General features: G+C 34.1%; 1 protein-coding gene across 1 annotated transcript in view; it reads right to left on the bottom strand.

Annotated features, from left to right (window-relative positions):
• HGF (hepatocyte growth factor) overlaps positions 1–12,794 on the bottom strand; it is an 81,958-nt gene that overhangs the window by 28,725 nt on the left and 40,439 nt on the right. The window contains exon 9 of the mRNA XM_027123785.1: positions 3,311–3,485. Coding sequence (XP_026979586.1) covers positions 3,311–3,485 — 175 coding nt within the window. The remainder of the gene's footprint in view (positions 1–3,310; positions 3,486–12,794) is intronic.

The following is a 12,794-nucleotide window of genomic DNA, read 5'->3' as shown; positions in this document are numbered from 1 at the left end:
CCCACATTACTGAAATAAAATGCTGTCAGATTTCAGAATTCTTTTTCTTCCACAGACCTGGAGTTTCACACAAACACTACTGCTTCGTGAAAGAGAGAAATAGTACCACTTCATTCTTCTCACTCATTTTCAAGACGTGGACTCTCAACTGTTACAATTTTTAAAAACTGGTCTGTTATTACTTTTTCATGGACTGTATATAACGTAGAAACACATTCTCTTTACAGAAGAAAGGCTATTATAATTAGTAGTCTTTAATTTATCTTGTTTAAAAATGAAGTTCCACCTATTCAAACATTTGCCACAAAACACATGACAGATATTTCTTCTTTAAATTCTGTATTTCTTTGATTTATTTAATTCACTACATAGATTTCTTTTAATTCCAACGTAGTTCTTTCTTGATTTAGAGATTACAACATGCAATTTTATATTTCTGTAAAAGTAAATCCTAATTACAATATAGATAACCTAACTATAGAAAAAGTTGTCAATGTAATACATGTACTTCCTTTATTTTACCAATGATATAGTTAGACATTTAGAGTTCACAATAAGAAAAAAGTCTAAACTAATATTATCTGTATATAAAAGGATTTTACCTTAATGCAAGGTTCACGTTAAATAAAATGTGAAATTTATGATTTGCTCTCCTGATAATGCTCTCTAATTTGAAGAAAGCATGTACTTTCTTTTCGTAAATCCCTGCTAATAATTTAACAAAATTAATATTCAGTCTATTGGAAGGTACATTATTTCATTTAGGCCCAATTAAAAATACTACACTTTTATTACTATCCAAATTGACCATTAGAAACTGAAAAGTTTTTAAAGAAGAAGCTTGAGTTTGGTTATAAAATCAACAGGTAATAGTTTATCTAGCCAAAATAGGTCCTGACACACCTGTTATTTAAGGTTGTAAGAACAGTGAATGCCAATAGCTAAGGCCATTGTATAGCAACTATTCTTATTTATAACCTATATTCAAGCCTTTACCCTTATAAAATTATTAACTGGAATGATGAAGAAAATCTTTTCTTTCTTCTGACCAATTTATACTCATGTTTAAAAAAACTGTCAGTACAAAATACGTGCATTGAATTTTACATAAAGTGTACGCAAATTTGCAATTTTAGATGAATAATTGGTTAAATTATTTCAAGTTGTTAATTTAAGGCAAGATAATTAAACAGAGATCTGAGGCTATCAAAAATCTTAGTTTAGGCCTGCGTTTATAATCTATATCGAGAAGCACCTCATTAATCTAGATTAAGCAAGAATGAGAGTCAAGGTTTGCTCAAATATTTTTTCTAAGTTCTTTCCCTTCACTTGAAGAGAGAAGTGTTTATAATTATTAAAGCGAATTAATGATTATATGATTCATGTACATTCACCACAGGCAGTATTGTTCAGTTATAGTGTTTTTGTTTTGTTTTGTTTTGTTTTGATTGGAGTAAAATTGCTTTACAATGTTGTGTTAGTTTCTGCTGTATAATGAAGTGAATTATCTATATGTATACCTGTATCCCCTCCCCCTTGGACCTCCCTCCCTCCCCGCCCCCCACATCTCGTTCATCACAGAGCACCGAGCTGAGCTCCCTGTGCTATACAGCAGATTCCCACTAACTATCTGACACATGATAGTGTATTTATGTCAAACCTAATCTCCCAATTTGTCCCACCCTCCCCTTCCCACCCTGTGTCCACATGTCCGTTCTCTACGTCTACGTCTATGTCTCTATTCCTGCCCTACAAATAGTGTTTTAAGGATCGTCATTTGTAAAGAGTCTCAGTTTTGGGGCATATCGTGTTTAGTACAATCAGAGATACCCAACCAGTATTCCATTCTCTGCTAGCCCACAAACAGTAAAGGCATCAATACTCCGAGTAAAATGTTGAGTCAGATTTTATCAGTTTTATAACACAGCTCACTTTTTGGTTGTTTTGACATTTATGTTTGGTTACCTTGACCAAATAACCAATTAAGAAAGAATGGCTTAAATTCCAATAACACGTAAGCTAAACTTTTGGTCATTTTTAATTGTGAAATGTGTGGATTCAATTTCTATAATTATTATCTTTTTTCTTACAGATGAGGTTCATTTGGGTACTTACACATACACAATCTCTAACTTGAGTATTACCAGTCATTAGAAGTTGACAAAAAGTGTGCATGGCACTGACAGTCTCCTTTGTCTCCCTTAACTATTCGTTTCTCATTTTCTTTTCTCTCTCTACTTTTATGTTTATTTCTGAGGTATGAAACACATGGGTCAAAAATAGAGAGTGAATTGCTGTGAAGAAAATGAAGGAAATAAACCCCAGAGTGGCAACTCTAAATTTGTTATTATAAAATAATTTTAAAAACATAACAGATGAATATTTACTGTCTAAGCAAAGAACTCTGAATTGGCTTTTAAAATCTAAAAATAAAATAAAAAGCATAGACTATATCCCCTCTCCAGTGGATGGGCCAACTAATGTTCATAGTTCTCCATCTTGAAATGTTAAGCTCTCTTATTAAAAGCCAGTTACATAAAGGCAATATATGTTATTTATAGGTGCTATTTCAGCAAAGCCACTATGAATGACACGTGTGTTATAAATTTTAAAAGCAATCATTTTATGTTCCTAATAACAAGGTGGGCAATTTAAAAACACATGGCATTGTGGCTGTCTGTCTAACAAAAGTCAAGTGGTGAAGAAAAGCAGCCATGGAGAAGAACATAACAGCTATGTAATTGATATTCAAGGGCAGTTTCTTCCGCTTGGTTCATCTAAACAGCTGTTGTATTTCCCCACTTTTTAAAGAAAATTTAGAAACAATAAAAATCACTCATTCAAAATTTTAAAAATAATTTTTTTCAAGGCTGAAAACTCATCAGTTTACAATGTTGGTTGAAATCAAGGTGTGCCTTGTAATCTCCCCTAAAGTTAATATGAAAATTTAAGAAGGCACTATTTTGAAACTTGCCTGGTTATCATTACCACTAATAGGTTTATTAAATAGACCTGCAAGAGCAAAGCTGTGATCAGAAACCTAGGGATGTGTTTCCCAAAGCATGGATGGTACATCAACCATCTGATTCAGAATCACCAAGAGTGCTTGTTAAAATGTATTATTTCAAGTCCAAATTTCAGACCTGAGCAATCAAAGTCTCTGGGGGGATGTATCTGCCTTTTCATTGCTGAATTTTCCCTAGGCACACTAAAGTTTAAGGATCACTCACACAGAAATTAGTAAAAAGCAACCACTCTGCCTCATTTCCCCCAGGGCCTACTGAAATTTATATTTCTCTAATTTACTCACTTGCACTTGAAATTTTCAGGAGTTATGTCATGCTGGTGAGGATACTGGGAATCCCAACGCTGACAGGGAATTCCATTCCAAATGGTATTGATGATGCCCCGGTAACCTTCTCCTTGACCTTGAATGCATTCAGTTGTTTCCATAGGGACATCCGTGTCATTCATAGTACTGTGAGCTATTGGTAAAAAGAAATATAAATTTAAATAAAATATTTCAATCTGTCATCTACCTCTTAGTGTTCACTTGCATTTTATTAGCAGGGTTTTCTGTCACATAATTTTTATAATAATTGAATGGAATAAAAAATTCAGTTTATCACTACTGTCTCACTCAAACGAAAGGAGGAATTAACATGGTGGACTCAACCATAGAATTTCTCTACTTAGAAAAAGAACATTCTGGCTTGACTTTATCTAGACCTGTTTTAAAAAGCATCATTTAATAATATTTAAATTTCCTGGATCTATCTACTCATTATTAACAATAGGTGTAAAATCTCTCTATTTATTAATGCTTAAGTATTGCGTATATGTTTTTTAAAAATCACTTTTCTTACTTTTGAAATTGGAAAACATCTACAAATAATATAGTGACCAAGTGGGGAAATTTTAGCACTGTGCCGTAAGTTTGGCCATTAAAAAAAGTACGAAAAAGAAAATTAATGCTAGTCTAGAGAACAGAGTTATTTTTTAAAAATCAGTTTGTCACTATTACTATCTCCATTCCAGTTCTTTTCATTCAAACACTAAATTAGTTTATTCTTGAAAAATTCTTTAAAGGCATTTTACTTCCGTATGTCGCTATAACTTATACATGCCAAATATACAGTATTTCTGAAATTACTATACAATTACTCCTAAAATTAGTTTATTTAAATAGTTAAAAAGTTGGTAATGGTATTAACCGTGGTTTTCCTCTAAAATAATAAATATATTCTAAGCTGATATGTTACATTTTTCTTCTTAATCAACTTGTTGGCATTTAAGAAATATTACTTGCTTCTAGGCAGATTTATTTGATGCCTTTTTCCTAGTCCAACTGCAGTGCTTTACCATACTTCATGAAGATCCTGAAAATCTCAGTAAGAAAATTTTTAAAGTACAAAATTAAATTTACCACAACTTGAACTCTTGTCTTTTGTCTTAAGGTTTACTCACTTGCATAAAATATAACTCAAAACATTCTGGAGCAACTAAAATTCATATACCTTCTCAAAACATTCATGAAAATGTTTGTTTCCATGTAAACTCCCCAATTACCTTTATAACCTAAATGGTTATTCAAGGTGCCTCTGCATAAAACTCAAGTTGACAGCCTCTAGGATAGTTTAAGAAGTGAATAAATAAATGTCTTTGATTCACCCATTCTGGAATTCGGTGCATCATTTCTCCAAAGGAGAGGTTAGAATTAGACATGCCTTCAGAGGCTAGGGATGTCTGTAATAGTGTTCCATATTTAATGGTGTAAATTCTTTTAAAGTGGCTCTTTAACTTTATTTTAAATTTCTTTCTTTCTTACAAATAATTACTACCTTATGTGGCTGAATGCTTTATTTCATTGAGTCCCATGCAAACTAAGTAGAGCCTAAGTTTGGAGTTATTCTGTGAAGTTTTGTGGGGAAAAAAAGGAGGATTAATTAATGACCATCCCAATCACTAGAATGTTTTATGTACAGATTTCCAAAAATTGCCCTTTTAATAACTCTTCTTTTTAAAAACAAATCTCTTCTTCAGCTCATCTTAAAATGTGTTTTTATTTCTTATGTATCTACTTTAGGGAATAGAAACGCAGCTCAGAAATATCCTAAATTAAAAGGAAATTCAAATGGACATGAGAAAATGTCCAGAGATTGACCTATAGAATGGTTATTGAGAGTTGATGGCTTAGAGAATTTATATGTATTGATATTTGTAATATATATTGATTTAGGAAGAACAAAAATTTTGGACTGAGAGAAATGACTTCTATAGAAGAAGTTGGTGCTGTTTAACCAAGTTCATTACGATTTTAATATTACCTGAAGTTCTTTGATGAAATAGAAAATAAGATGGATTTCATAGGTTCTGAGGGTTAGAACTATATTTCATTAAAACAAATGCTACTAAGCTATTTTTCTGATGATTTGAGTTGATTGTTACATGATTTGAGGAAAATGAGTATGTGTGGGAAGTCTTTAAAGGGTGACAACTGTAAAACAGGAAAAAGTTCAAGCTTGTACTGACATATATCATTCTAACTGTAAAACTATGATGTGAAAGAAGACAAAACGAATGTCCCCAGGAATCTATCAATTCATTAGCTTAACATTTTAAGAAGAAAAGTTTTGATTCCCCCACTTCTTGGGTACAAGCTCCTGGGCAGCAAATTTGTGACCTCAGTTAGGACTCAGAATACTGACAATGGGAGGAAAGTCAGAGTTAGGGCAGCCAGAGCAAAAGCACTTCCACTAATCACAGATTTCATTGCCTGACTTGGGTACTACAGCTCTCTTACTTTCTTAGTTATTTGTGTGTGTTTTGTTTTATTCGTGTATTACTGATCCATTCTTCTCAGTACTGTTTTAGCACTGTGAACTTGTAACCAAAGGATCCAGTCTTGATGAGTCAACCAGGGCCACCTTTGGCTAGATATGGGCCTATCACATTTCACTAAGTATCTAGTTCAAGGCTAAGCCCATCAGAGATTAACACACTGAGCTCCTTGGACTCTAGTATGATTTTCCAGACACCAACCTAAACAATGAAAAAAGAGGAATGATACAATTTAAAAGCTAGTAGAAGATTAAAGTTTTTCTAATTTAAGGGTAAAGTTTTCAAATTTTAGGAGTCCCTGTGAAAAGAAATATCTATATTACAAAAACCTTAGGTCAGAGAAAAGAGTACCTATATAAGAATACTGAGGAAAATATTTCACTGCTGATTGATACACTAAAATTTCAGTGTCAAGTTCAGAGATCTGAATTGTTGTACTAACTTTGCACCTCAACTGCAGAGGTTCCCAGCAAGATTTAATTAAAGAATCTTTCACTTTAAAAGTGAAATCCTCATTTGAACAATTATGTCAAAGATTTTTTTCTAAACTTTCATTATTATATTTTAAAACATGATATAAACTTATTTTAAGGGGGTCACTAAATATTCACTAAAAGACAATGTAAGTTAAAATGGTTAGATTGAAAACCAAAATTTTGGATTTGGATTAAATAATTTGGATTATTTAACAGATTCTAATTTGGAGGTGGAAACTAGAACCTTTTGAAATTACAAAAATTACAGAATACAAAGAATTACTGCACATTAATAAAATACAATATTGTACAGAATAAATACAAATTTTCATTAGGCCTTGCTATAAACTGAATGTTTGTGTCTTCCTCAAATTCATATGTTGAAATCCTAATCCCCATGTTATGGTATTAGGAGTTGGACCCTTTGGTAAATGTTTAGGTTGTAAGGGCAAAGCCTTCATAAATGGGATTAGTACCCTTATAAAAGAGACCCTGCAGAGCTTCCTTGCTCCTTCTACCATATGAGGACACAGGGCAAAGTGTGAACCATCTGTGAACCAGGAATCAGGCTCTCTCCAGACACCAAACCTGCTGTCACCTTGATCTTGGACTTCTCAGCCTCCAGATCTATGTGAAATACATTTCTGTTGTTTAGAATCCACCCTGTCTTTGGTATCCTGTTATAGTAGCCTGAGCTGACTAAGTCAGGCCCTATCAAGATGTAAAGAATCTAAATAATATTATTTTTTTGTCTCATTTTAATAAGCATCTGTAACTTTGAAATATATAACTAAAACAACTTGACAGTGTTACTTATTGTTGTGTTTTAATTCAGTGGAAATATTTATTTTGATTTTAACTACAAACTAGCAATATTCACATAGTATTTTTCTTTATTTAAAAAGTACCCTCTGAAGTTAGTGCATCTGTATTTATCCCATTTCACATTCAGCTGCTAAAAGTAACCCCATAAACAAAAGCTACATAATTCTGGTGGTAATGTATAGAATAAATAATATAGGCAAAAAAAGATATATTAGTACAACAAGGTAACTACAGTTTTCATCAATTAGTAAGAGTTATTTTGCGACTTCATGCAGCTGTTTAATAAATATTATCTGATGGGGACCATGATGAATGATTTGTCCATAGACCATTTAACTTTGATATAAATGTCTGATCTTTGTTGCCTGCTTGAATACTTATGATTCGAACAAAAGGAATTATTCCTGAACCGCAATAAAACAGACTCCTTCAGCTGTCCCACTATATAAACATCAAAATTTGGTGCCAAAACAAAACAAATGTTTCATGCCAATTGATTGGGAAAGGGCTATTAAATGTTGGGAAAGCTATTCCTTTGGACTTAATACTTAAACATGAGACCTGAAAAAGGGAAGGCTCTGAAGAGTCTCCAGTGGCCTAGTGAAGAGTTAAAGAAACACAGAAACATCCCCAATATCAGCTGAAGATTATCAAGTTTAGCCAAAGCAACATGTTTTTAAAATACTGCATCCCCGCATCCACAAATGTTTTTGCAAGTATGTCTACCAAGCTCACACTGAAAATACCAGGAACTCTTCTGAGAGTTCCTCACAAAACATTTTGCCAGGGGTGTCAGTGGTGGTCACCCTTTGGAAGCAGATGCAAAGATATTTATATGATCCTCAGTGGCCTGTGAGTGAAGGAATGTTTTTCTTTCATGACTGACATGAAGTTTTCTATTTGGAAATGCTTTAAAGAAAACAACATTTGCTCTTGAAATTTTTCACTGTCCTGTTAGAACATGATCAAATATAATGGTTACCTCTTGGAACACTAATTTCACTTTGCTGGTGTGGACCTGCTATGATCTGATTGCTCTACTATTTGGTAGAGAACTTTAAGGTTTGAATACATTTGTTGAGAGAATGAACATTAACTGTTATGTAATTGTTGGGAAGACCCTCTTGCCCCCCAACAGAAAGAGATCAACACAACAAGACAACATAGAATAAATCGAACCTTTTTCTCTATGAAAGACTAGCCAAATCCTTGTGGAGAGGCCACAAGGCCCTGACAGAGGTCCATGAATGGCAACTGGAGAATGTGAGTGCAAATGTATATTACAGAAAACCACACCTAGGGATCCATAAGCTTTACATGGACAATAAGTAAATCCTTATGTTTACTGTCCCCTTAACCCTCCAAAAAACCTGGATTTCTTAGTGGTGACAAGCTATTGCTATTCTTTTGCCTGTAGTTAAGAACAAGTTGCTTCTTAGGCCATTGGACAAATACCTGATTATTCTTGGAATAATTCAACCCAACCCACTTCTTATTCCCAGCTACTGAAGAGCAACTGAAATATAGGATTTACTTTATGATGGTCCCTGGATATTTAGAACAGTGTGTAAAGCTACTCTCCCATCAACAGACTTGTGCTCTTTGGGCCACAGAGGGCAGGATCAGGCTCAATGTAAATTTAAAGAGCTTCTTGTTTTAAAATTGACATGGGAAAATAGTATAAAGACCTCCAAAGCACAAACCTCAAATTGCTTGCACGTTTTCTTTCCATGTGGACCTGGGATTCCTGTCTGAAACTTTTCTCTGGACTTTATCCAAGACGTTTCTGGTATAAAATACTCAAAAGACAAGACTTTCATGAAAGGTCTTCAATCCTATACTCTTACTCCTTAGAAGATGACTTGGAAAAGACCTCCAATACAAGATCTTTCCCTTGAGAAAGGATATTGATAGCATTGTTTTTTCCTGACACAGAATACAATAAGAGGATTATATTTCTATGAATCTCTGTTCTGGCCTTGGATGAATTAATAAAATTTAGAGAAATAATCAGCTTTCTTTAAGAAAGAAAATAATTTGCTAAAATTATTTTCCCAACACACAAAGACACTGAGGTTTAAAACGTTACATATTCCTTTAAAATGATGCCAGCGTACACTAGTTACTAGGAGGAAGGATTATTTTTATGTAGTACCAATGGCAACATATCTTCTTAAGCTACTGTAACAAAATAAGACTGGGTGACTTAAACAACAGTAATATATTTTCTCATAATTCTGGGAGCTGTAAAGTCCAAGATTAAGGTGGCAGCCAATGGTTTCTGGTGAGAGTTCTCTTCCTGGCTTGTAGATGTAGGTATAGACATACCTTTTTGCTATGTCCTCATATGGTATGGAGAGAGAGATCACTCTCATCCTCTACTTATAAGACCACAAATCCCATTGGATTAGGATCCCGCCATTATACTTCATTATCCTTTATTATCTACTAAAAGCCCTAGCTCCAAATGCATTCAGGGCTTAGAATTCAATATATGAATTGTGGGTGCTGGGGAGCACAATTCAGTCCTCAATGATAATTTTGATAGAAATCTTAACTATCAAAGATCTGCCTCGGCCACACTTCTGCAGGGGAGAGTTGTTCAACAGGTAATAAAGTTTCAGTTATGCAAGATGAATAAGTTGTAGAGATCTACTATGTATAGTAGATCTACTATACTATGTTGTACATAGTACCTATAGTTAGCAATACTGTGTTGTATACTAAACAGTTGTTAAGAGAGTTGTATTCTTACCACACACACACACAAAGGCAAGAGGGGGCAGGAGGAAATGTTTGCAGGTGATGAATATGGTTATAATCTTTGATTGTGGAGATGGATTCATGGGTGTATGCATATGTTCAAACCTATCAAACTGTGTACATTAAATATGTGATGTTTTGACATATCAATTATACCTCAGTAAAGCTCTTAAAAATATAAAATGGCTGTGGACACTTACATATCTAGAAGTTTAAAAAATAAGAAGGAAAAGAAAGAGGAAGTGAAAAATAAGGTAAAATATGACAAGATTTGTTTATTTTGTTGAATGAAAAGACATCAAGACATCAAGCAATGAAGGAACAAGACTAGCTCATGGAAGCATGAAAACTGACAATGAGTTGAGGTGATGGGAAGAAGGTATGAAGCAAATCTTCCTGGTTGGCAATGTTTGGGAAAAGCCAAGTTTTCATATGAAAATCAAGAAGCATAGAAGAAATTCCAGGAGACACTAAAAGAAAATGAAAACTACCACTGAGCAGGAAGGTAACCGTGGTTCATTCAACAAAGACTTATTGAACTCCTGTCACGTGCAAGGCAATGTGGTAACTCTGTGGAATACAAAAACGACCTGGTCCTTACTCTTTTGGAGCTTACAAATTTTGATAGAGACAGCTATTAACCAAATAACTTCAGAAATAAATGTAAAAACCAAATTCTGAGTACATGGAAGGAGAGGTTTATGTTGCTATAAATATACAATAAGGAATTTGACCGAGTCAGGGGAAGTCAAATGAAGAAATGATAACTGACTTGAAATTTGAACAATGGGTAGCTGTCAACTAGGTGAGGAAGGAAGAGAAAATTTTTCAGGGGAGAGGAGATGGCAGGGGTGAAGGAACTATAATGAGAATATGGAAAATATGAGGTATAGGGAGAAAACTATTCTGGCTGGAACAGAGAGCATGGAGAGAAATGTATATGAGGCTAAAGATAGGGGTGGAGGAGTAAAGGATGGTTTTGTTTTGTCTGTGTCCTAAGATCAAAGAAAATGATTAAAGAGTTTTAAACTGTTGTGTATGTGTGTGGTATGCTAGGCATAGGGAATGATATATTCAGATTTTTTTTTTTTAAATGTCATCCTGTTTGCAGTGTGGAGAAGGGATTGGAGGGAAAAGCTGGTGAACGTGGATATAGCTCCACTCAGAAGGCCACCCAAATATTCAAGATGAAAATAATGCTGTCTTGGGTAAAGGAGACAGTGATGAAGTGAAATGGAGATTTGATAGATACATAGAAAATAAAACTGACAGGACTTAATGATGGATCAAATGTGAGGAGTGAAGGAAAGAGCATGTTTAGGATTGTTCTAGGCTTTTGGGTTTTAAACTGTGTAAATGGTGGTACCAATCATGCAAAAGAGAGCTTAAAAAAAGCAGATTAGACCATCCTATAGGATAAATGAAGAAAATCAGAGAAAAAGGTAATAAATGATAAAAGTCTCCAACCAGGCAAGTTGCTGGTGGTAAAAGGTGGGGAACAATTGGAACAGCCAACAGGTATATCCTAGCAGGTGTACTTTAATGGGACATCAGCCTTACACGTATGACATGTAGCAAGAAAGTTGTTCTCAGAGGGATACCTGGGGTTCCAGAGATCTTTTTAGGGATCTAGGAGGTCAAAACTGTTTTCATAACAATGCTAAGATGTCACTTGTCCTTTTTACAGTGGAATTTCCAGTTGCACTTGATGTATGATATCCCAAAAGACTGAATGCAGAAGCAAATATGAGACACTCAGCTATCGACTTCTAATTAAGGTAACATTAAAGAAATTTACAAAAAATCTAAAGCAACGTCATTGTCCTCCCTATTTTTCTGAAAAAAATAGTTATTTTTCTTTTAAAATGTTATATTTATTAATATCCAATGAGCTTATTATTTTTAATGAATTAAATGTTTTTTAATTTATGTTTTAATTTCCAATACAGTAGATATTGATTCATGTAACCCATGCAGACAATTTGGGGTTCTCAATAATGTGTAAAGATATCTTCAGTCCGACTGATTTAAATACTCAATGGGATATCTAAGGGACATCAACCACAAGATAAGGGACACTAACCTCAAGTTAGCTTTTCAGTTGCCAAAGAGCTACTAAAGTTCACTTCAGAAAAGCACGATTAGTCCCAACAAATATTATTTCTCTCTGAAAAGCAGTGAACTAATAGAACAAACTCTTATTCAGAATATTAAGTTATTATTATAGGGGAAAACCATAAAAATATCAGTACTTCATTTAAGCACTGCATGGGACTTCCAATCTTGCTATATGTTTGCAGTGTCTTAAAATTTCATATTCTTGGAAGTCTGTTAAAAGTTACACAGCCAGAATATGTGTGGGCTGCTGCCATTTAGGTAGACATCACCTTCTGAAGAACATGGTGTGAAGGAGGACTGAGAAGGCCTGTCCCAGAATACCCTGCTACACACTTGTCAGGAGATGAGCAATGTTCATCCTTCGCTTTCAGTGTTATACTAATTGTAAGATTGAAAGTTGGAAGCAAAGTGACAAGAATAAATTTGTAGTTCATTCAGCTTTTTAACAAATAAAAGGAATTGAGAGCAGTATTCAAAACCTTGGATCTGGTGTAAACAGCCCAGTGTCAAGGCAGTGTCAGCTTTTACTTTACTAGTTCATGCTAAAATTCTGAAATTTTAATTTTATCATAGATCTTGGTCTGTTTTGTTCACTTCTAGGAAAGTTCCCAGCAACTAGGAAAGCATGTGACGTATAAGAGCTATTCAACAAATATTTATTTAATGAATTCTATAGAAAAGGGGCAAAAACTCATTATGCTCTCTCTATGCTTCCTGGGGTTGCTACTATGTCCAAGGCTTCTGCTATCACATTCACTTATGACTCTGCAT

The sequence above is a fragment of the Aethalodelphis obliquidens genome, unplaced genomic scaffold (assembly GCF_003676395.1).
Source record: "Aethalodelphis obliquidens isolate GAN/ISIS:26980383/991018 unplaced genomic scaffold, ASM367639v1 scaffold27, whole genome shotgun sequence".
Taxonomy (NCBI): domain Eukaryota; kingdom Metazoa; phylum Chordata; class Mammalia; order Artiodactyla; family Delphinidae; genus Aethalodelphis; species Aethalodelphis obliquidens.
The sequence above is the reverse complement of the archived record's forward strand: the minus strand, read 5'-3'. Positions and strand labels throughout refer to the sequence as shown.